Source organism: Taudactylus pleione, unplaced genomic scaffold, assembly GCF_031769625.1.
Source record: "Taudactylus pleione unplaced genomic scaffold, aTauple2 ptg000041l, whole genome shotgun sequence".
Taxonomy (NCBI): domain Eukaryota; kingdom Metazoa; phylum Chordata; class Amphibia; order Anura; family Myobatrachidae; genus Taudactylus; species Taudactylus pleione.
Window position 1 is genome coordinate 70,649,880 of NW_028284443.1, and position 25,138 is coordinate 70,675,017.

At 38.3% G+C, this 25,138-nt stretch overlaps 1 protein-coding gene across 8 annotated transcripts in view; it reads right to left on the reverse strand.

Moving 5' to 3' along the window:
- Nucleotides 1–329: 329 nt before the first annotated feature.
- LMO7 (LIM domain 7) overlaps nucleotides 330–25,138 on the reverse strand; it is a 163,528-nt gene continuing 138,719 nt past the window's right edge. For 4 of the 8 annotated variants that reach the window (XM_088459265.1, XM_088459246.1, XM_088459255.1 and 1 more), the window contains 14 exons: nucleotides 23,582–23,763; nucleotides 21,955–22,012; nucleotides 19,844–19,900; nucleotides 16,796–16,821; nucleotides 16,482–16,586; nucleotides 16,123–16,212; nucleotides 15,442–15,941; nucleotides 11,386–11,445; nucleotides 8,054–8,109; nucleotides 6,969–7,173; nucleotides 6,593–6,850; nucleotides 5,585–5,693; nucleotides 1,934–2,036; nucleotides 911–1,018 (listed from right to left, as the gene is read on the reverse strand). In XM_088459265.1, the coding sequence (XP_088315391.1) occupies nucleotides 996–1,018; nucleotides 1,934–2,036; nucleotides 5,585–5,693; nucleotides 6,593–6,850; nucleotides 6,969–7,173; nucleotides 8,054–8,109; nucleotides 11,386–11,445; nucleotides 15,442–15,941; nucleotides 16,123–16,212; nucleotides 16,482–16,586; nucleotides 16,796–16,821; nucleotides 19,844–19,900; nucleotides 21,955–22,012; nucleotides 23,582–23,763 (1,832 nt within the window). In that variant the 3' untranslated portion in view covers nucleotides 911–995. Of the gene's footprint in view, nucleotides 1,019–1,933; nucleotides 2,037–5,584; nucleotides 5,694–6,592; nucleotides 6,851–6,968; nucleotides 7,174–8,053; nucleotides 8,110–11,385; nucleotides 11,446–15,441; nucleotides 15,942–16,122; nucleotides 16,213–16,481; nucleotides 16,587–16,795; nucleotides 16,822–19,658; nucleotides 19,701–19,843; nucleotides 19,901–21,954; nucleotides 22,013–23,581; nucleotides 23,764–25,138 lie in introns of all 8 variants that reach the window. The other 4 variants (XM_088459288.1, XM_088459269.1, XM_088459274.1 and 1 more) reach the window with 4 other exon arrangements.

A 25,138-nucleotide genomic window follows, 5' to 3' on the forward strand; every position in this document is an offset into this window, starting at 1 on the left:
CGTGTGCATATTCCAGAATTGGAACACATTCTGTTTAGAGAAAGGGATAAATAATCAAGACCTCTTTTGTGCTGGCCATGTCCCCATCTTTATTCCTTTAGTAATCCCACCAAATGTAATATAGGGATTGTCATTGGATTTCACTAGTTTCCTAAGGATGTGCCATAGGGTTGTGTACCATAATCAATATATAAAAGGAATAAAGAAGAAAAACATGCATACATATATCTGTGCACGCAAGCACAAGTGAATTCATAGCTACATAAAATACACATCTTAATTTTTTTTTAAATAAATAAACCACTAAGAAAATAAAATCAGTATCAGACTTAAATGCAGCCATCATTTTATTTACAAAAGTAAATCAGAAAATATTTAGTTACATGAAACATTCTTTGGAAAATAAACATTTATAGACAAAGAAAGCATTGGTATTGGAAAATCCTCGTTACCGCACAATTCCTGCAGGGAGACTGATCGAATTTGCAGCATCCCTTCTGCGCCTCACCACAAAGCATATTGTGATATAACCTCATATTATCATACATAAATATGGAACTACAATACATTCAAATGCATTAAGATTTCATTTTGTTCAGCGGAAAAGACAGCATTACTCTAGCATTAATTTGATATTACTTGTTAAATAACATTCCTAATGAAAATACCCTCTTCAGACACCAATGAAAAGAGAACGGGAAAAAAAAAAAATCTCAAAAATATTTTGAAATTACAAATAAAAGCAGTCTTTTTACATACAGAATTCAGAACACAAAATACAACATGCCCCTCAGCTTTGATTATTCTCTCATAAATATATCACAGAAAAATCTAGTTAAAGAGGTAATACAAGAATAAAAGGCAATTGCAATGTTATATCTTACAGATAACATAAGATATAAAGCACATATCCAACGGGTGCCTAAAGATTTACAACCTTGCAGTATCCTTCCTCCTCGGATATCTCTAGAAGTGTTTCTTCAGCGATTAGACCTTCACATCGAGGTGGGCTGTCCGGCTGTGAACACGCATACATTTTCATTAGTCCTCATATTTTGCCAGGTCAATATTTTTGTCTTGCCTCTTAACCATTAACTTATGGGCTAGATACCCTGATTAAAAGTGAAATGTTGGCCACAAGTCCAGGGTGACCCTGCACTTCCATGGTCAGTCATTGCTGTCTTCCTTTATTGTGGCGGACACACAGAGATGGACAGGGCTACCTCTAGTGCAGGCGCTATGTGGCCCTCCTTACTGTATGCCACAGCTCCATTAAGACACAAACTTCTGTAGCTCAGAAGTAAAATACTAATAGCTAAGGAAAAACTTTTTTTCGTCATTATGGCAGCTTGAAATGATTAGCTGAAATATGACCTTATTATATAGTTCCTAAAGTGCTAAACATGTGTCTCCCATACTGCATATGCACCTATACTTTCATGGCACCCTTACTATAACAGAGAAGCACATGGATTTGCAGTACAAGATGGCAGTGCCTGAGGGATGCAAAATTCAACAAACTCCTGGACAGACGTTTCTTGCAAGGCATGGTATTGTGCTTACGTATACGCTAATACACAAAAAGGAGATTTCATTTTGGCATAAGATTATATAAAGGAGATTGAATGGTCGGTATAAGTCATGTACAACTGAATTTCCCCGTTTAGTAGGGGCAGTTGTCCGCATTCATTTTCTGTGGAGCACCAAGAACAACTTCCAGGCACAGCAGGTGTAGCGCAGGGCGCCCTTTGACCCCACTACACACCTTGCACCCATTAAAGAAATGCCACTGACCGCTTCCTGTGAAAAGTATAGTTATGGATTAAGTATTTTTCGTGGTCTTGTTCTTCATTTAGAATTTAAAAAAATTCCCAGATTCAATATTAGATAGTAATAGGTGTGCTGACACTTACACAGATCACCGCAGACTTACTTTTATATATAATGTAGCACTTGTTGCAGTACAGCTCGTTGTTCCGGATTCTAACTTCTGCTCCAGAGTTGGAGCCTCCGAGGTCTGTTTCACAAGCAACACACTGTGAAAAAATAAAATAAATAAATGAGAAGGAGCTTATAGTACCAAACACTGCTAGGTATCTGGACAGAAATCCATTTTACGGGAAACATCCCGCAAAGCCTGAAAGGACTAAACCAAGCAGCAAAGCAATCGAAATCATTAGTAGATTATGCAGCAGCCAGACGCAGCGATCAACTTTTGATATTACTTTATGGAAAGGGGATTAAGTCAGGCAGAGAAACAGTATCCAGCACAAGACATCGGCGGAGGAGCATTGATTTGGCACAAGATATATGCAGACAAATTCCATGAAATAAAACCAACCATGAATAAAAATAAATAACGCTGCTACGCGTAGCCGTTATCATGTAAAGAAGAAGCTGTACTGTTCTAACTCGTTACTGGTTTGATTACAATATATTCAACAAAACGTAGAAATATCCAAAGTTTTACAGCTGCAAAGTGACATTTGCATTTAATCAGACAAGAATTCATTTTTTTGGCACGGTTTATGCAAAGTAAAACCAGAGATCATGTCTATATGACATCCTGGTAAGATGCAGTAGATTAAATAGCGCACAGGAAATGAAGATTTGCTCTAGGGCAGCACAACTCCTAAAGGGCCAGCACAAAGCAAGGTAATATATCACATTACTGCTTAAGCATAAATGTTCCGGTTTCCTTCAAACCTGTCAGGGTTCTGATTAGACGCGCCTATGCTCATTTTTTCTGATGCTAGAGTAGAACAATGCTGCTTATTGAAATATATACGGTCAGGTTTGATGGGGATAGTTAACCTTTCCTACACAGTAGAAGTAGGTTTACTAATTAGTAACAATTGCTGTATTTCACGCATAAGGAAAGGGAACTATTAAAGAATCCTTAAACATAAAAAATAAAAAAAAGTGTACCTTAAAAATATAATAGTGTATATTTGCAAAAGTATCTACAAGTTGATTTAACTGAACATCGCTTTTTAAATTATTTACAAATATATATATACACATACATACATACACATATATACATACACACACACTTATTAACCTGTGAACCAGATTGGTGATTTGTAACTAATATTTTGTACTTGGCTGCATCATGTATGTGGATGACCTGGATTTGTAATTTTGTTTTGTTTCTACAATGACAAAATATTTATGTTATCTTTATCTCATACTCAGTGGTGGAACCTTAATTTGTGCAGGAGAAGCAGCCACTATAGGGCAAAGAGGTGAGGGGGTCCAGCAATGTCAGGTGGCTTTCCTGGTTTGAGATCCTGCTCCCCACCAAATGTCCCAAATCCCTGCCTTAGGTCCTTCCTCTACTCTCAAAAGAACAGAGTCTCATTTGACTGGCACACGTGCAGTGGCTGCAAGCTCCAGTAGTGCATGGTCAATAGAGCCCCCCAAGCTCTGCTCTTTTGGGAGCAGAACAGGGAGCCCGGGAGGTTCCCGGACCCACACAAATTTTGCTCTGGGTCCCAGCGATGCACTGTTCGGTCCCCAAATATACTATAGACCTGTCAAGTCTTATGGTTCAACCAGGAGTCTCACAATTTTAAACAGTCTGTAGCAGGTAAATGGAGATGTTAGGCATTGATACAATGAACGGCTATCGGCCAAGCAGAGCATGACGTGACATCACCGGCTCTTAAGTCCTAACTACATCTTCGTGTCCTCATACACTTTTGCAGCAGCCACATCAAAAAGCCCTTCTTGGTGCACCAGGCCCCGAGCAGAATATTTTTTTGAGTCTTTCTCCAGAAAAATCGCCTTAGTCACAATGCAATGTGACAAAACAGTTTCACGAGACTGCACCGATTAATTTGATATGCAACACTTGTATATCTGTGTGTCTGAGTATGCAACCACAGCTTTTTTCTATGACAAGTTCTGTTCTGCTTCGTATACAGGGTAAGTCGCACACAGATATACAAGTGTCACAGATGAAATCAATCAGTGAAGACATTTCAGCTGAAAAAGACACGAAGAGAGCAGCTACACTTTCAGTGCGATTCACTTACATAAAGGAGTCTCGCACCGCATTGCGCAATGAGGCATCTATAAGTGAGTGGTGGCAACAGACTTAGAAAGTTATTGCCCTGATACCATATGCTGTACATAGCCAAAATGACTATATATTTTCATATGCCTATCTACAGTCATTATCTATGTAGGTGCATGCAAGACTATTCGGAGGAGTTTCAAAGGACCCCTGATGTACATGTAAGTTTTTTTGCACACCATGCACAAATAACATTTTTGAAATAGTGCTTAAGCCAGATATTAACATCTGTTGCCATAACACACTAATGTACTGTAATAACACACTGATGTGCTGTAATAACACACTGATGTGCTGTAATAACACACTGATGTGCTGTAATAACACACTGATGTACCATTTCCTCAGTGCACTTTGCATTAGAGATTTTATCATGTGCAGTGTGCTACATAGTTTTGCTCTAACAGCATATTCATGGAATGGCTTAGCTTTAATTTAACATATTTTGAGGCAGAGTGAGCAGAAGTAAAATTGTGCAGTCTGCTTCACGTGGAGCACAAAGTGCTTGCTGGTAGTATTAAAATTACTCCCTATGAAAAAAAGTTTACAGTGGAATACCTGATCCAGTGGAGCATAACTCTAACCCCCCCCCTTCCCGCACCCTAAACCAAACCCTCCCCGGGTGACGCCTAACCCTAACCTCTCCCCGGTGGTGCCTAACCACCCCCCCCCCCTCCCTCCCCGCAGCCTAACTCTAACCCTCCCCAGTCGGTGCCTAACCCACCCCCTTGGGAGGTTCCTAAACCCAATTCACCCCATCCTCGGCCTAACTCAAACCCGCATACTTACCATTGGGAAGCCGGCGGTCGGGATGCAGACATCGGTATCTTGATCTCTTCGGGATGGCGGCGGCATTCTGACGGGCATCAGGATTTCGGGCATCGGTATATTGATGTCCGGCATACCGTCCATCGCCATCCTGACGGCATCCCATCTGATCGCATACTTTAGGCATAGAATGTGACTTCTCAACATATTTGCAGACCTGGTTTATGAGAACTATCTGGATCCTTTCCAGAAGGATTAGGTATTCTTCCATTGTATGGTACGATAGAAAATTGACTCATGTGGAGGCTTGCTTGAGTCCTTATCAAATTTAAAAATGCATGAACTGAGGTCGCCCTATCTACTCAGCACAAACCATTGCTTTGTAACGTCTGACCCTGTCTGTGCTCATGGTTCAAACAAGTGTAGTGTTCTGTTCCTTTAAAAAATATTTAAAAGGGAATATACATCATTATATGCTGCTCTTTTTGAAAAAAAAAAAAGTTTAAGTGAAATAAACTAGCAGTTTGATATTTTTGCCCTATATAAACTGTAAAAAGAAAAAAAAAATACAACAAACCAGTGATCGTGAAATAAACACTTTAAACATGTCCATTCTATACTTTCTACAGTTTGTTTCATGGAACTTGTCTGACATACACAGGATTAGTGTTAGTACCCACAACCATGGCAGATTAATTATGTTTGTGGAGCATTCAGATGTCCTCAAAGTCTCACCTTAAAACATTGTAAATGAAAACAAAGACCCAGACTTTCGATGATCATGGCTGCTCCTTTGCCCAAACTGTTATTACAGTAAGAGCACAATTTCTTGCCGCTCACTGACCTAGATACAGAATAAGAATATGACTGAGCCCTTGTCTGAAGCCTGTAAAATGTTCAGGAATGCAGTAGTCAGAGGATGAATAGAAAGAAAAAAAATCACGCTTCTTTTATGGAGAACCAGCACTAGGACAAAATGAAGAGGTCTGAAACACCACCTGACAAGCTGATGAATAAAGAGGATATCTTTAGTAGCAAAATAGATCATTATATAGCAGCTTAACTCTCAATGGCACCTTAGACATTCAGTTGCATCATAATGAATGGAAAACAAACAATGCAAATATGTTTTGTGTGTACTTTTATACTGACGGCTACTGGAACAAAATATGGCCAGGCTTTCTTGTTACAATGATGTATTTGCTGTAAATGAATATAAAATGACATATAGGCTGCTAAGGCAGCAAAATAATAAACTAATGTACGACATTGTCTTCTGCTCAGTTTAGGCACTAACAACAATAATATACATTATATCTGCTATCATACAAGACTAACGGGGTACATGTTACAGTGTTTCCTATTGTGCAAATTCCCCACCCTAAGTAATGGGACCCATACATCTGCAATGTATGCCACAATGTCCCGTTCTGCCGATGCCAGGGTACTAGGGAAATCCAACATGCAGTTTTTCTCCGATCGACCAACAGATCGTCATTCATTAATGACTGCAGATCGGTGGCTTTTATCGCAGTTTGGATCGACAGCGGGGAATCGCGGAGCTAATGTTTGGCCCCCATTACTCACTGAAACAAATCTCAAAGTAAAACAGGTTCCAATATGTAATAAACGGAGCACTGGTTACATCCATAAGATCAGTTTTATGGATTGCACTCCTATTTAACTTAAACTGCCCAAAACGGGTTGGGTACAGGATGTAAGTCTGCATACACAACTACTTACTTGCTGCGCTGTTGCCCAGATGCTGGTGTTGATGACTGATTCCGAGGCAAAGTAGATGATGTCACAGAGCTCTGGGAAGGCTGCGTGAAGCCAGGGGAAGGGTTGCGCAGGTAAGTGCGGTTAGATGTGGATACCACTTGAGAAGGTCGACTGAAATCTTGACTAGATGACAGCGAACTATAGGATGATGAATGATTTGCCCAGGGTGGCTGTATCTGGGCTCCCGGGCTGGAGTCTAGGTTATCTAATGATTCGCCTCTGCAAAGATACGTATTTATAGATCATTAGAAACAGCACATTTGCTATGGAATTCAACAACTAATCATAATGCCTCAAGGAAACATTGCTTTGTATCCCTTTACTAGAAAAAGTTCACCTTCTCATAAAATTTGGAACAGACGACGAGTCTCTTGTGACACTAGAGCTACGCTGCCGGATCCAGCTGTTGTCATTATTAACGGGTGCTTTCTTCCTCATATCCTGAATTATTCTCTGCCTCTCCAGCTCTGAAGAGACCTCCTTCTGTGACCCCTGGTGTGAGTCACCCACAGACCATGTAGTATCAAAGTCTCTGTTGCTCTCTGTAATAAGGATAGAATGGATTTAGTTTAGTTAGTTTACAATGAAGTATCTAGTTTACAGTGCTCAATCTTCAATATAAAGTGCAAGTTTATTAGCTCCATCAAATTACACCACGTCTATGTCGTGCTTTACAAAATATGGTTGGCAACCTCTAATGAGTAGATTAATGGAACAGACAAATTATGCCAATTTGCAGCAAACTAATACACTAGAAATTATGTAGTAAAGCAATTGAGTATAATATACGCCCTGTTGTAAAATAAACAAAAAAATATTAAATTAGAAGTTATCCCACAGTCCTATGACCTATGTATGAGCTCCTTACCAATATTAACCTGTAACTTTTTAAAGGTTCTACAGAGAAAGTTAATCATATATCCATAACATTGCCAAGGGTTATTTTTTCTAAAGCAGCTATCATTGATTGTGGTTTCTAATCTAAAGTACATGATGAATAAAGATGAGCTTTTTCAGATACAATTCAGGCAGTTTGAAATATTAAACGCAAATAGGGATGGAAACAAATCAATATTTTATTTATAGCGGAGGTTGCATGCGATGATATTATGGCTACAACAAGAGTGAATGGAGTGCTGAAGACATTGGATTTTATTGCGAAAACAAACATAAATATTCAGTGTTGTGCATATTTCTTCATAAAAGCTGGAAGTAATACAGAGCAGAAAGGAATACTGGGGGGAGCACCAGTCTCACCCTCACTTCTATGGCAATTTCTACACACAACTAAAAACAAGCATCCATTAATGTAAAAGTCTGTTTAATTGAATGGGAAAATAAATAAATCTACGCAATTTGCGAGCGAGCCTTTGGCATCCTCACCCACATTCTAGAAAGCGAGAGACTAATAAGAGCACTTACCATTTCCTTTGATAGTTTGATATACTGATGAATCTGTAGCATCTCTGACTTTGCTTCTAGAAAACACATGAGATCATATATAGGAATTACAGCATTGTGCATTCTGATCATACTGTATATAAGCAGAGTTTATCAAATTCATGAAGATGGGAAAAGTACATAAAAATCACAGTATTTAAAATGTTTAACATTTGACAGCTATTTTCATTTCTGCTGTATCTGGGCCACTGCAGTGTCTCTCAGAAGACTTGAAGACCGAGGGGGTGATGCAGTGTAAATTTGCTCTGTGCATGGTTAGAAGGCAAACGCACGTATGTGCGCCTACTAGGATCCGCACGCATTTAGCACGTACCAAACCTTGTCGCAAACTATGCACATATGTTGCCAATGCAGCAGAGTATGCATCTCATACATGTACAGATCTGCATATGATGGAAATATGCTATTTTTCTGATTATTTTTAGAAATTTACACCCATTTTGTTTCAAATATATGCCAAGTCATGTACAAAAGAAACGTGATCCCACAAAGCCCTGTATAATATAGCTTTAGACCTGGCAAACTTCTAAAAACAAGTTGATATATTTGTGAATGTTAGCAACAGCTCTATGAAGCAATCTGCATTTTACAGGTTACGCTTCTATACATGCCGGGGTGGTTCCGGCCGGTGCACAAGACCGGTTAGCAGCACCGGGTATCGTTATCACATTGTACCTTACGCAGATATCGCGGTTATTAATCCCTTAGGAATACATACTGTAGTTATTTACTGAAATGGTTTATTTTGCTTTATTTACTTCCCTTCTCAATAGGGGAATTGTTATTTCAATTACATTGCTTTTCAGCTGACTAATTGGGGATCCCTGTTTTTCTCATCACTGCATGTGAAATCCCACCAGTGGTAAGTAATGGGGCTCTTCCCAAAAGCAGATCCCATCTTCTGTACCTGTTTTTCCCCTATTCACTGCTACAGTACACATGGGAGAAGGAGATCAGGGAGAATATCCATATGACCTGGATACTATCAATCACTGTTCTTCTTTCAACATAATTAATATGGCTATTACAGTGACACTGCCATTGGTTAAATAATGGTTTGTATACTAAAACTATAGTCAGAAATAACCCATAGACTTGTAAGAGCCAATACTGCTATTTTTTCAACTTTTGAGGTCTACACTAATGTACCTGATGGGAACGGACATTCTCATTTTGATACAATTACTATTTCCAAACTGACTTATTTGTAGGTCAGGAACAGATACTATTTACTCCTGCTATAGCTAGTAACTCTATAATTTAACATTCAGTGTGTGCTCATTAAAGAATTTTCATTCTCCTGCTATATGACACTGAGTAACAAGCTTATAACACTATAACAAGCAATCTATGCAATAGAGTTAGAATTCGTCAGAGCGCAGGTTTCGTTACTGTTTGGCTATTTGGCCTGAATACAACTACTGAATACATAGATGTGACACGAATGGAAGAAAGATGAGAGTAACAACATTGACAAAGGTTTTGCTTTCTGTAATCTGAGAGACGCATTTAAAAAGGTAATCTCTTTTTCCTCCCTCTTTATATTTGAGTTTTCCACATATGCAAGACTAAGGGTAATTGATACCATGTGCTAGCAAACAATAATCACGATTAACCTCATTGAAGTGATTAACACTACAATATATGATTGTTACTATTTTGCCTTTACTGTACGGATTTTATATATTTCCTTCCTGAATACCAGTCTTAGTTCACTTAGGATTGGAGGACAGTTCCCTGTCTACATACTGGTGAGCTAATTATAACTGGCATTACTGGGTTAGATTTTGGTATAATTTGATATAGTAGGAGACTGATATCACTTTTTAACATTTTTATAAATAAGCTATATTTTAAAAATTACTAACTAGTAAGAGTCTCTCACCCAAGAGTATTTTTTTCTTCTAAGTTGCACTACATGTAAACTATACATGGCTCTTGGAGCACCATCAACACTGGTGGGATGATTGGAAGATATAGATCGTTGGTTCAATACGTAATTACATAATTGAATACATTTTCTATCTAATGCAGAATCACTTCCTGCTTCATTTCCAGGTCACAGGGGTTGTTCTATTTGTATATTTAAAAAGGCCTTTACCAAATACACCACGTACAGTATCTTGGAAAAGATAATGTAATATATAATGTAATTGTACAGAAATTCCACGTCTGAAGCCTGATGTTTATTACCCATAAGTGCCTTTCTTCTTCCGCATTGTATTTTATGGTCTATTGGCAATGTTAAGGCACCAGCTGTATTGCTTTGGTTGTGCCCAATTTCCATTTTGCTATTATTAGGTAGAGAAGTATAAAAAATGGGCTATCGGGTAATGCATTATTCAAACGACACCAACTTGTACAAGGACATATAAGGTATGTGCCAAATATATAAAGCTCATTTCATAACCTTTCAGATCCATCCAATCTGGTAAATCCTGTTCTTTCATTTAAAGTCTAGATTACATATCTAACATTTTTACAATAAATCCCCAACACGTTTCATTCCTCATGGAGACTTTTCTAGATGGGAATAACAATGTACTATCTGGACCTGAGGGAGTCATCTACTGCATAAGGACACAGGAGGGTACATTTATTATACTGCAGCTTTTGTAAATCACACCTTCTACATGGGTTTAATCCCAAAATATACAATGACAATAATATTAAATACAATACATTTTGGTTAAACCAAGTTTACCCGATGCTGACAAATAAATCCAGGGGCAATTATTCTTTGTAAGCCACACACATTCAGAGACACAAGATGCAAAGTACTAGTAAGCTTACATTGGCAAAGAAATACACTGCACTGTATGTGTCTTATCATAAAGGGGAATTACTTTCATAACCATGTTCCTAGGCTAGAAATGTAAGGATTCCTTTTTGTAATGTATGCCAATGATACCCCTGCCACATACACATACATCTATCCTTAGTGCTCTACAAGTAGCTTCGAGCATCTTAGTGCGACTTTTTCCCTTAAAATGCGGACACACAAGCAGATCCTGCTGATTAAAATGGTATGTGACATGTCTATATTCTGTGTGCGACTGCAGGTGTATCTGCATGCAAAATGCTACATTCCAGTGTCAGCGGCTGCGAGAATATAGGCATGCTGCAGATTTCATCTAGTTAGATTTACCACCAATAAACTTCTACTGCTAGAGAATACCCACTATCCTCAGGACTGTTTCTGGTATGTCAGTACAAAACACAGTATCAAACAAATTATATCGCAAACAATTTTACGAGCTTCTGGGATATAAAAGGTTATAAAATAAACGAACCTGCTGTAAGATGTATAGTCAGATTCATCAAAAGTCTTTGATAATCTTGAACTGGGTGCACTGCAGGTACAAATAAATGCATCAAACCACAGAGAACACTTTTTTGGCATATACACCTGCTAAACATACTTTTTCAGAATACAAGATAAATATATAAAGAGATCTTTAACATTCCTAAAAAGACATTTTAGTAAAGGACAAAATCAACACCCAAAAGACTTGTGTACAGGGACTCACTTATGGCTGACAAAGATATTTTTGATGTACTAATTATAGGATTTGAGAATCAATTAGTAATTAGTTTGAAAAGATGGAAGATTTCAATAGCTAGAGAGGTGCAAGTCATGCGACTTCCATAAAAAGTTGAGCATAGTAACAAATTCTAATGAAAAATGCTCAGGGGCCATCAAATGTAAATGAAGGTGTTGCAGAACAAAATATTGTATACATGTTTATACATTTCATTGGCTAAAATAAATATATTTTTTGCCATTTTAGGTTTTAGTTGTTGCCATCATCTTGTTGCCATGTTGTACATAAAAAACATTTATTATTTCTCCTAAACCTGATCTACACTTTGGCAATAAAAATCATCTAAATACTACAAAATCTGGATATTAAATATTTTCTTGGTTACAGCAAAAGGTGGTTAACACAAAAAAGTATATATATATTTTTATTTTACATTAAACAAATTGATTAGGTGACTATGATTGCAGTAACTCATAACAAACAAGTGATTGGGAATAAGGCAAACTGGTTTATACTTGCTTCTCTGTGAACTGAGTTTAATATACTGTAGACAGAAGGTGTGCGACAACCTTGTAAGAAAGAAGATATTTATGCCATGTTACCGATTTGTCTATGTTCCCCATTCCAAGTCTATAATAAGTGGCATGTCATTAAATGGATATATCAGACAACAATTAAAATATATATTATGATTTATTTTTGTGAATCTGATTTAAAAATGGTGGGCAACAGAATGAGGGCCTGATTTAAGGCCCCCATACATCAGCAATCGATTGTGGCAATTCTGCAATTTGCAGATAACTGTGTATAAAAATCTGCAGTGTATGGGCTTCACAGATCGCAGATTGCAACCAAGAATTGATTGGAATTGTTAAATCAGATTATCCATGTTGGATTTCACAGATCCATGGGGACTGTAGATTGCTAGTGTATGGACATGATCAGCAGACCGTTACTAGTAAAATGATGGGCCTTTCAAGATTGGCAGATCTGTGTTTGCCAAATATGATCTGCAAATCACTGAAAAAGATCTGTAGTGTATGGGTGCAGATTGCTAGATTGGGAAATCCTAAAATAGGGCAATAAATCTTCAAATTGTTCAATTGTAGTTTTCAGATTGCTGATATCTGGGGGCCTTTAGAGGTGGATGGACACACAGTAGCGACTGCGGCCTTTGTCATAGCAGCTACTGTTGCAAATTAATGCTAATGCCCCAGACAATGGACTGTCTTCTGAGACGTCCACCGGCTTCAGCTCTAATCCACTGTGGTATCCATTGGTGGGACATAAGTCACACCATTGGACATTATGAGCGCCAATGTCAGTGAAAACTGATTTTTTTACACAGTCCCCGACACCAGTGCACTCCTAACATGCCCGCCAGTGCAACCAGTCACCACTCAGCAGCGCCTTTCAAACTTGCATGTATCTCCATCCAATTACATGTGTGTTCACCTGCGGTCTAGGACGTATGCGCTGATGTAGAACATTAGGCGCTTGCGTCTGGTGTTCTACATTCATCCACCTATGAACCAGGCCCTGAGTGGATAATTACTAGACATTGGTATGGTCAAATAACTTCTGCTCTATAGCTACTGCAATTATGGAATGAGAACATGATATATTACATACTTAAAATAATTTGTTTTATATGTGCAAATATTACTATGAATAATTTTACTATGCATTAAAAATTTAGAATTACTGTTAAAGAGGTAGGAACCTCCCAGCTGTTGTGTTTGGATGGAGTCAGGGATTTCTTACCCATTTAAAACACTATATAATGTATAACAACCTTTGTGTAATTAATAGTTTGCTTCCTAAAATTCCATTATGAATAAAAAAAAAATTAAAAATCTAAATGTAAACATATAGCTACTGTAAGAAAGATGCATAGATATACAGTGGCTATAAAAGTAATTCACACCTTTGGTATTTTCACATTGATCTTACTTTGTGGAATAAAAATGTATTTGTTTGGAAATTTCTACCACTGCTTAACGGAAAATATATAAAACAGTAGATAATCCGGATTACATAAGCATTGACGCCCTCCCCACAACCTCTTGTTTTAGGCCACTTTAACTGCAACTTCCGGTGTATCTGATTAAGTCTGCACCAGTTTTGCACTTCTGGACACGTCCATTCTTCTTTGCAGTATTGTTCGAGTTCCTCAAAGTTGAATTGGGACTGTTGGTGAATAGCAATCTTCAGATCATTCAACAGATTCTCATTGGAACGGAGCTGTTATATATGGCTGAACCAAAAAAGGATACATTTTTTTTTTTTCCCTATGAAAGCCACCCCAATGTGGTTTCTCTGTAGACTTTGGGTTATTGTTCTGCTGAAATGCAAATGTACTTCCAAGTCCTAAGTCTCTTTGCTGAAAGAAAGGTTTTCCACAAGACCTTTCGATATATTGGTCCATACACTTTGCTCTCTTTTGTAAACAAAAAACTGATCACCGAGACAGATCAGCATACCCATAGCATTAAGTTCTCACCTCCATGCTTCCAAGTAGATATATAGGGGCAGATTTACTTATTCAGTGGTTTGTCAAGTCTACTGATGGTCAAAAGTTTTTTTAAAAAGGCAACAGAAATAAATGTTAAACCAGGCTGGTTTAGCAGAAATTTCTGTTGCTACCTTAAAGCCATCAGTCACAGCTGTCAATCATCAGCAGGTTTGACAAACAGCTACATAGTAAAACTATCCCATAGTACTCTTGGATAATGCGGAGTGGTATGCTTGCTCCAAAAATAGCAACAAATACAGGTCTCAGTAAGAATCTTCATTTGTTAGGTGTGTCTCTCATCCAGCTTCCTGAAAATTTCTAGGCAAGTTACCCTGTATGTTTCCTTTTGTCACCATAACCTGCTGATTTATGTAGCCAACAGGCTACTGTTTTACTATGAACAGATTCTCCCATTTCATATAAGACTGTAGCTATGTCAGAGTTACCAAGTGCCTTTGTCTGAAAGGTTCTCCATTTTGGAGAATGGCCTGCTCTAATCAACAAAGGTAGCATAGTATCTTATGAACTATGAAATAATGCTCTAGGGCAGGAGTGGGCAATAAGCGGTTCAACAACTGCTGTTGAACTACACATCCCAGCATGCCCTGCAACAGTTTAAGCATGGCAAAATAGCAAACTGTCAGGGCATGCTGGGATGGCATGTATTTGGCATCCCGGAACCCCGAAAGCAAGTATTAGGGTTAGGGGGAGAATTGGGTTTAGGGGTGAGGCACTAGGGGGAAGGTTAGGTTTAGGCTTAGTGCACACCCCCCCCCCCCCTTGGGATGTGCAGTTCACCAACAGCTGGGGGGGCTGCTTATTGCTCACACGTGTTCTAGGGGATATTACAAAAGTTTTTGAAATCTTTTTTATATAGCGTCCTTTAATGACCTTCTCTAGTATTTGCATTCAATAGCCTTTAAATAGACAGGCTTGTTCATTTTAAAAATGTTTGAAAACATACTTAAAAAAAAAGTTGACTCCAATGAATTTCAGGTGATCTTCGAAAGACAACTGCTTGGTAACTAGGTTTTTTTTTTGGCGTTTCTTGGGAAACAGCGTGAATGCTTATGTACCCAACTGTCTGTTTTGTTTTCATTTGTAATTAAAAATATCTGTGAAGGCTTTTTTTTTACATTACAGATATTAATATATTTAACAGTGATCAAAATTCCCTAATAAATGCATTGATTCCACAATTAAGATAATAAATAGTAAAAATAATAAGTGTGTGGATATTTTTTTTATAGCTATTGACAAATAGATAAGAAAAACAGCGCCATACAGACCTGAGGGACGTTCTCTGTGATCTCAGTCTTTGCTGTTCCTCCTCTTGATCTTTTTTCCTCTGCCATTCCTCTTCTCTAAGTCTCATTTGTTCCTCCTCTTTTCGTCTCCTTTCTTCATCCTTCTTTTTTCTTTCCTCCTCTGCCTGGCGCCTGCGAGCTTCCTCCTCTGCCTGGCGCCTGCGAGCTTCCTCCTCTGCCTGGCGCCTGCGAGCTTCCTCCTCTGCCTGGCGCCTGCGAGCTTCCTCCTCTGCCTGGCGCCTGCGAGCTTCCTCCTCTGCCTGGCGCCTGCGAGCTTCCTCCTCTGCCTGGCGCCTGCGAGCTTCCAAATAATTTATCCTTATTTCTTCGTCTTTTCTTTTACGTTCTTCTTCCTGTCTCTTCTCGTCTTCTTGAATATCATCTTCACTTCCCAACAGATCAGATTCATTGGATCTCCAATATGCAGAGGGGGTGTGTGAAGTCCTAGAACTGCTTGTATTGAATTTAGAGATTGTTGGTTCCTGTTAAAAATACAAACTACAGCTGAACACTACTAGTGCTTAATACAGTAGAATCTTATTTGCCTTGGCAAAGTTAGATAATTCACAATGCATAACGAGGTTATATAGTATACAGCACTTCCAAATAAACTAAGTAAATGAAATACAGCAGTCAGCATACATTGGGTATGAACATTCAAACCTGATCAATATAAGATTTTCCCTTCTCTGCTTCTTGCTGGGCCTGCTCCCATTCTACTTTAAGTCTCTCCTGCTCCAGTCTGTATTTTTCCTACAGATAAAATAAAAAAATGTTCATAATTTCACGCTATAGAAATGTGATACTTCTATTAATAAGCATAACAAAAGAGCATCTTAAACAATAGCAAAAGTTGGATAATCTCGCTGCAAGGTCGCTGTATCCAACCAATATTTATTAATAAACCAAGTCTTAAATGAAGTGCCATTGTATTTAATCTATCAAGTACACACCATTAAAATAAAGAGTTTCTCTTTAAAACTAGTGTCCATTTATGGAAGTAGTCCAGTTCAAGTCCTAACCTGCAGGATCTGTTCTTGCTCTTGATGCCATTTTTCTTGCCTCTTCCTTTCTTCTTCAGGGTCCCAAGTCCATCGCGATGAAACATTAATTGATGGAACTGGCATCTACAGTTAAAGAGCGCAATAAATTAAGTACTGAAGACTAAAATAGGTCTCTAGCCTCTAGCAGCCACTTTTTCCTAGCTTGTTTCTTTTTCCTCACAAAAAAAAATTAAACAGATGTGTAAATCTAGATAATTTTACTCTATACATTAATTCACTAACCAGCTTAATTTGCATTAATATGCTAAGGCAAGGAGAGAATGGTTACGTACATCTGGTACAGCAGAATCTGAACTTCCTGTTAGAGAAAAACAAAAATACACACAAACAGGTCAAAAGCCACATACATACAATTAAACAGAATTACTAAGCTAAACCTAATGATACATCGTTAACGAATTACATTTGCTATTTGGTTGCCTTTTTATGCTTGCTATAAATAAATACAAGCCTATATTTTAATGACAGGAACTATGATTTTATTTTGTACAGCCTTCGCTAAATGACTATCATAAATATATATATATATTTATTGTCTTATACACACATTACAATAAACTAGAAAAATATAACAAACTTATTGTAGTGGCACAAAAACATCATGTTCTCACAAATCTACTTATGAGGACTTAACATATAAAGACATTTTAGTTATAAATGGACAAAAATGAAAAAAGTACAAGTTGCAATATGTATACAGAATGTATATTATTTTGAATGGGCATGGTCAGAACTGGAGGGTATATAAAATCTATGATGAAAAGAGGACATGTTCAATGCTATTGTTTTATATAGAATGTAGAGCTTTTGCTGATTATTAGATTTACAAAAAGAGCAACCAAAATAGCTTCCACTTCTATGACAAACAATGAATTCTATTATCACACTCAGATCATCAGAGAGAAGAGTACATACTAATAGGGTATGAGTCACTTCTAAGTATTTGCAGCTGACTATAATAAGAGATATTCATTGATATTTCGTACATGAATAATAAGCAAATGTTTTCCAAATGCAGTTCATATTATGGCACAGCAACTCACAACACCAACAGAAATACAGTCATGCATGGATGGTTAGTTGACGTGAAGAAGGCTTAACATGCATGGCACAGAAAAAGCTATGCAACCATATCTATGGTTATGTAATACCTGCCCCTGTGTGAAGCATACATTGTTACAAGGCATATTCCTTGTTAACAACACACTCCATGGAAACTAAGTATACTTCTAAAATATAGAAAGATTGAAGGAGGAGATTGAAATATTTATCTTAAATGTATGTTCATATAACACCAAATCTTATAGATTGTAATGCAATATGGAAATTTGTATGACCTTGAAGATACTGTCTGGAACGTTACATTTTGTTAATACAGGAATAATATTTGCAATAGATCACAGTAGTTTTATTATGGGCTGTGCACCCTTAAAGCAATTTCCTGTTTCATTCTTCCTACGTTTAGATTATATAGTTTCCATGCTGGACTACAATGCAGGATACATCTTATTTTTGAGGTGAGCTTCCCAGTCTACTAAAATAATAAAAACACCTCTTTCTGGAAATAAAAAGTCAATGCTACAAAATTACAGAAGAAACTGAATTTAAGAAAAAAAAAATACATCAGGGTGATGAAAATGTAATGCTCTAGTTACTAACGGCCTTTGCACTATATAAATTAAGCTGCGGCTACACAATATTTTATTTGAAGTTTATTAAATAAAAAAAAAGAACAAATATTAGTCACAAGCAGAAGCCAAATTTAATTAATTGGAAGTCAACAGACCATTTCCAAATATCTGTACATAGTATAAAATAAAGTCCCTGGTAAGCGTCTGTGTGTTTGGGCTAATCTCAAGCACCACTGGACAGAGTTTGATGCAGTTTTCACTATTCTATAGTGCATTTGTCAAAGGAGGTTTAGTTGTATAGCGTCCCTGCTAGACTGCGGACAGGGCAGGGCGCTGGGGGGTGCCGGCAGGGCGGAGTCACAAAAAGGGGGCGTGGCCAGACAAGAGTATCGTGCCCATGTGACAACTCCAATTTGTCACACTTTAGGATGTGCCCAGATCTTATGGAGGTCCTGGCCTACTCCCCAAGCTCTCCCCTCATGGTGTATAGATGCTGTGCGCATGTGATAGCTCCCTGCAACTTTTCCCACCTGTGGGACACTGCAGCCCGCGTGTAGGAAAGGCTCAGGGCAAGCGTTTTTTTCTGCTAAAACGACAGGGCGCATTTTGCCCTTTTAAAATCGGGCAGGGTACGGCGCCCCGCTAAAACAGCCCAGTGGGAAGACTATTATATGAAACATTAAATGTATGACAAAAGGGAGCCTAGCAGTGACTATTTCAGTGAAACAAGTCAATAAAAATGTCCGTCCAAGCACTTTCTTAGTCTAACATTGCCTAAACCGTTAAAGATATATCACAACGATGATCTTTATTTTATACCATGTAAAGATTGATATATATTATCCGGTTTCTCCAGAAAAAATTCAGTTTTTCTCTAGTTTTACTGTTCCCATTTCATTTATATAAAGAAAACGATTCTTTGATTTCAAACGAGTGCAATTCCCGGTAAGTCTGCTTTGGCATGACAATATATATATAAAACACAGGGACAGACACATAACGTGGCTGGAGTTGATTTAAGTGGAGACTGTTTTTATCCTGGACAACTTTAAGTGGCCATTTTGCATGTCACATCATAACAATCTTTTTGTGTCGATTTCAGTAGGAAAAACGACTAATGTCTACAAGGAGATCTTGTAAGATATAAGTTAAAAAAAATTAAAAAAAAAGACTATCGCCATTACTCAGAATTGTTCCCATGCGAAGCCGGGGTGGATCACTAGTGTAAAATATTTGCCACTAATATCATATGTATACAATATTTTTGGAATATAATGTTTCCAAGTTTCCCTTGCTAAAAGATACTGCAATCCAAATAAAACCAAACAATTAAAACTAAAAAAATAAGATGCAAGAGCTCATAAAAACATGTATATGTACAGTATATATGCTTGATATGTGGCTGTCATAGGCTTTTTCTTCCAAAGAAGGTGTAAGTTATACTGTAGGACATGGTTTAAAACAAAGAGGTCATGACACAAAAAAAAAACAAATCACCCATTACCACACAAGTAGACCCATGAGCTGTAAGAAAAACCAGATGATCCTAAGGAAAGAACAAATGGGTTATGTTGCTATCAGCAGATGGCAGTAGAGACTTAGAAGAACCCAGCACCATGGTTAGTCCTAAAGGAACCTTTTGAAAGACTGGCAGTAGCAGAGCATCTAATACTTGTTTACAAGGGTTACCTTGCTCAAAAAATTGTGATCTCCTTTTATAGTTTCTCAAAGAAATAGGCTCATACTCTAATTGGAAAACACAAAAATAAAGGAAGAAAAAATAAAACTAAAATGTTATGACCACAACAGAGTAGGAAATAAAACATAACTTTACTACATTTGCTTTGAGTTCTTGTAAGTCTGAATACCTCTTGTTTATTTTGTAGTTTGGGTATTCCCAATAGACAATTTGTACATGGAGCAGCCCCAGCCATGCTATGTGCAATGAGTTGAGAAACACTGTATAATATACAAGAATACTCGGAAATACAGTCAGTCTGTACTAGCTGTACAGAGCTCGGTGCAAAGAAACATTTCTTCCTACTTCATTTTATCCAAAATATTAAATGAAGATGTAAGTAAAGGGAAAGCAAATGTACACGCTTACCCAAGTATGTGACTTCCATTCCTTACTTGCCATACTATTTAATAGCTAACAGAAATACATGCGAGTCAGCATGCAATATATCAGCAACAAGATAGCACTGTGGATTTATAGCAGCGGAGAACATATACACATGCCTTTAAGCAGATACGCTCAATCAATTAAAGCCAAACTAATTAAAACTCATCATGAACTGTCAGTTTTATATTTGTAAAAACTATTGCAGCAGAATGTAAATAAATAAGACAGTGGCATTCCACAGACTGAATTCCATCTCGCTGCTACTTGATCTGTCTGTCGCAGTCTCTCATGTTTGTACTTCACTCTCATAAGATATTTAAACACGAGAGACAGATACAGAATTTCTGTCTTTAAATAGGTGAAGGCCTGGCTCAGACAGATCTAAGGAAATATGCAGGGACACGCAGAAGTAGTGGGTAATTGTTGCCTTTTGAATATATTATATGCTTTGTTTAGGGTGGCTTGTTATTTTGCCACACATTTTCATTTTGTAATTTACAAAAGCCTGAGCTACTCTTAGAAAATAGCCCTTCTGCTTTCCTTTAATGAAAAAAACATTGCATTGTTCACGGTATATTAAGAGAAACTAGTGTTGTGTTATACTGTAGTTCCTCATTTGTTTTGAAGTGTTGGTAGCTGGTATGTGTGCCGGTTATCTACTCCTTCAGCTTCATAGATAAAAGGTGGTGTAGGAGACCCAATATTACCCTGAGCATTCAGTTTCTAAAATTAGCTATGTAGCGTCTTTTCAGTTCTGCCGACAGGACAAACCTTAACTTAAATGTCCTGAAAAGTAAAATAAAGGTTTTAAGACTAGGTCCCACCGCTATTTTGTTTTTAATATGTTATTAAAAATAGTTTGTTTCCCTCAGTTTCTCTTATATACCATTAATAGATTAACAAAAATGCAGATACATCTTGCACACAAATCATTCTCTTAGCAACACTGATACAGTGACCAATGCAGCATTAGATAAAACATCAGCTTTGAGACCCATCATATAACGTGTTGTCATGGCACCACCAAAAGCTACTGATCATAATATGAAACCGTAAACTAGGTTAAGCACCAGTAAGAATTTAGTATAACCCATTATATAATATGCTAATATCTAATTGGTTCCTCTGAGATGTGACATGCATATTACTCATTGACATGAGCCCAACGGATTATTGACATGCCGCCACAAACAGGTCACTCTGTATTGGTTATAAAGGTATCCATGTATTATACAAATAAAAGCCACATATTAGAATATGAAACCATAAACTAGGTTTAGCACCATGAAAAAATAATGAGTAACTTTTTTTTTTTAAATGAATCAAACATGGCACCAGTAATACCAGAATGCACCAAAACTACCCACGTTCGGTAGATCATTTGTGCCTTTCACATCACAACATTACCATTGAATAAACAATATTGTAGAGAAGAACAGCTGCCCTGTACCAACTCAAAGTCGCACAACTCTAGATCATCAGCGAGACTTGAAATACCCTAAAAACTGCCACAGATGGGACACTAGGGGGCAGAAACACACAGCACCAAGGCAGATCTTACTTCTACAATGAGGTGGTAACCTGTAGAACGCAGGATAGGAAACTGTTTCCACACCTATGAATGAATATGCAATCAAGAGAGAAGGAACCAGAAGTACTTTAAAAATGTTATTACCTTTTTGCTTGGCATCCACATCATCCTTTATTCCATTAATTTGTTTTGTATCATTCACCTAAAAACAAAAATGGTTTGCAAATTATACATAGTTTTTAATATCCAGATTACACAAAAAAAATGGCAACTTATTATTTAAACCGCTTACAAACTCATTAAATCCACCTGGAAAATAGAGCAGCACACTATGAAGGTACATGTACACTTTCCAACACAGGGAAACCTAATAAAACCTTCCAATTAAAGAACAATGTAACTAAACAGAAATGGCACTGGGCAAAAACAAAAATATGCCTGTAAAACAGACTGATAGTTTCATTTAGACACTAGCAATTCCATCTAAGCACATGTAAGGTCCTGTGAATATGGGTATTATTTATTTCATTCTGTTCCTCATCCAGGAGACCAAGAAAGTCATAGGGTTCTATGATCTCTAAGGAAAGACAACACTGCAGTACCAGGCAGATTACAAAGTGTAAAAATTACAGCAAGTTCTACCTTCCCCAGTCACCTGCAGCACAAAGTTGCAGAAGCACAGTGCACAGGTCTTTTCTATGGAGATAGATGACTACTATGTGACCATCTATCAATGGTGAAGAAACTGAACACTTATGGCCTTAAAAGTTCTTTCTATAACTGTTGGGCTGGGGCGCCGAAAGGGGGGTGAGTGGGTACTAATAACCCAGGCTTGTTAGAGGGGCCCAAGTCAGCTGCTAAGGGGGATACTGTCTCTGTGTGCAGCTGCCGGTGCCAATTGTACTGCGGCGAGGAGGAGGGGACGCGAGGGTGGGGAGCGTGTGCACTCAGGAGGAAGTTTCTCCCCATAGGTGCTGGCTGCTGTGGGCAGGACTTTGTGATCTGCAGGAGGCAGGACACCCCACCCACAGCAGCCGGAACCTATATGTAGAGACTACCTCCTCAGTTCACATACCCTCACGTCCCCTTTTCCCCGCCATCCTGTGGGTGCAGCAGCTGCTGTGTGGGATTGGCCATGCCCACTCTCAGTACGGATACTGACCTTGGGCCATTTGTAAAAGTACAAACTTTACAAAAAAACGAATTCATACTTTATTCCAAGTAATGCCGTACCATCATGATGGTTGTGTCAAATAACGGTTCCACTCCCAGCAGCAAAAACATACTTACTCTTATACTTATCCATACTTGTTCTCCTGGACCAGTCAGCAACTTTCAACACTTCTGACCACCTTCTACTCTAAACACTCTTCATTCCATTGGCACTGAGGACAGTCCCATTGTTCAATTCCTACCTATTCAACTACTTCTTCTGTGTTTTTACCTCTGGAACATCCTTCCGCCATCTTCACGGTCAGACCACAAGTCTCTGTAGTCAGACCTCTGATTTCCTCACTGGACACCTTCTTCTCTTGAACTAAATTGATCACTTGGTTTCCATCTCTATCTGAGGATCTTAGCCATTTTATTAGGGATCTTGGCTTTACAAAATATATTTTTCCACGTCTGCCCATCATTTTACAAAATGTCTAATTTATTTCTGCATTAATTGTATTAATATTTTATACAGTATGAATCAAGCGCAAGTAAAATGTGAAAAGTACAGAAATACTGAAATCTTCAGACATAAAATCAGTTAAACTCCACTTACTTTTCTAGATTCAGTGGCATCGCTTCTCAGTGATGTGGTAGGAGATCTGGGAGCGCTACTGCCTCTAGAACTTGCATCAATCCACTTACTCTCAGGGGAACCTACAAGTTTGTTATCCATACTGGTCAGATTGAGGGTTTTATGGCTTTTGTACGGCAGGGAAGGTGGATCTCTGCCCCAGTCTGATTGGTAAGTAATGAATGCAGCGACACAAAGTATGAAAGTTAATGAAGACACAAACATAAGAACACACACAAAAAAGTGATGAAGCTAGCAGATAAAGCAGTGTCACAGAGGGTTAGATTTACGCAAAACAGACCACCTTCCCAGACATGCAGTTATACATGCAACAACATTCTGAAGAGTTTGCAGAAACATAAAGGCACTCTAATGACTCTGTAAAAATTAGCAAAATTAATAAGGGGTGTGACAATGTCAACAATGTGCTTTTACATGTAAAACCTAACCCTAATTTAATGCGATCGCTAATTGTAGCCTAACCCTAAAATCATGTGTCAACAGTCACAATGTTGGCATTATTGTCAATGTCAACATTTTGAATGTCGATGTGTTGTAAGCCATTATTTTGAACATGTTGACATTAATGCATACCATGATAAGCATGATAAGGAATTTATGGGAGGCAGTTGCGATGCCGGCGCATCCCCATGGTAAGTAGTGGGGTCAGGGGAAGGGTTAGGCACTAGGAGGAGGGATAGGGTTAGGCCCTGGGAAGGGGGTGGTTGGTTTAGGCACTAGGGAAGGGGAGGTTAGGTTTAGGGTGCGAGGAGGGAGGGTTGGGCTTAAGATCCTTACCGACAGCTATCGGTATCCTAACCCTGTCAGGATGCTGGTGTCGGGATTCTGACCGCCAGGATCACAAGCCCCGGCATCCCGTACCCAACCCGAATTTATATTGCCATGCAGCTGACACACTGGATAATATGGGTTTAATGGAGTACGGGCTTTTAGACTGGATACATAGGATCAAAATATGACAAACAGCAGTCTCAGACGTGACAGATACATATCTCTACTTTTGCACATAGATGACATTTACTGTCATTTGTTACATCCCATTCAGCAGATCTGAAGGAGTTTTAGAGGGTAAGTGCAGTACCATGACTTGCTGCAGGGGGCAGGGCCATGATGTGATTCCCACATCAAGCCTTCTCCACTTTATTAGGGAAGGTACGGGATGCAGTAGGGTTGGCTGCTCGCCTGGGAGAACTCCCCGAAAATCATTAGTCTCCTGGACATTCCAAGTGAGAGAGTAGGAAAATATGACAGACATGGCTTTATGCTATGCCTCGCTACAGACTAATCTAACAGAGGCTTTACTTCATTCTGTTAGAGTGCCTTTAACTCACAAATCAGATACACAACTCTATAAGAGCTCGGACACACCAGCATAACAGCCTCAGTTTGCTTTAATGGAGACTAAAATAGGACCATTGAGGGCCATTCAATGCAAACTGGAGCATGCGAAATACCGTGTCTTCTGTAAATGGCAAACAATGACACCTGCTATTGGCTGGTTTTTTTCTACCTTTATAT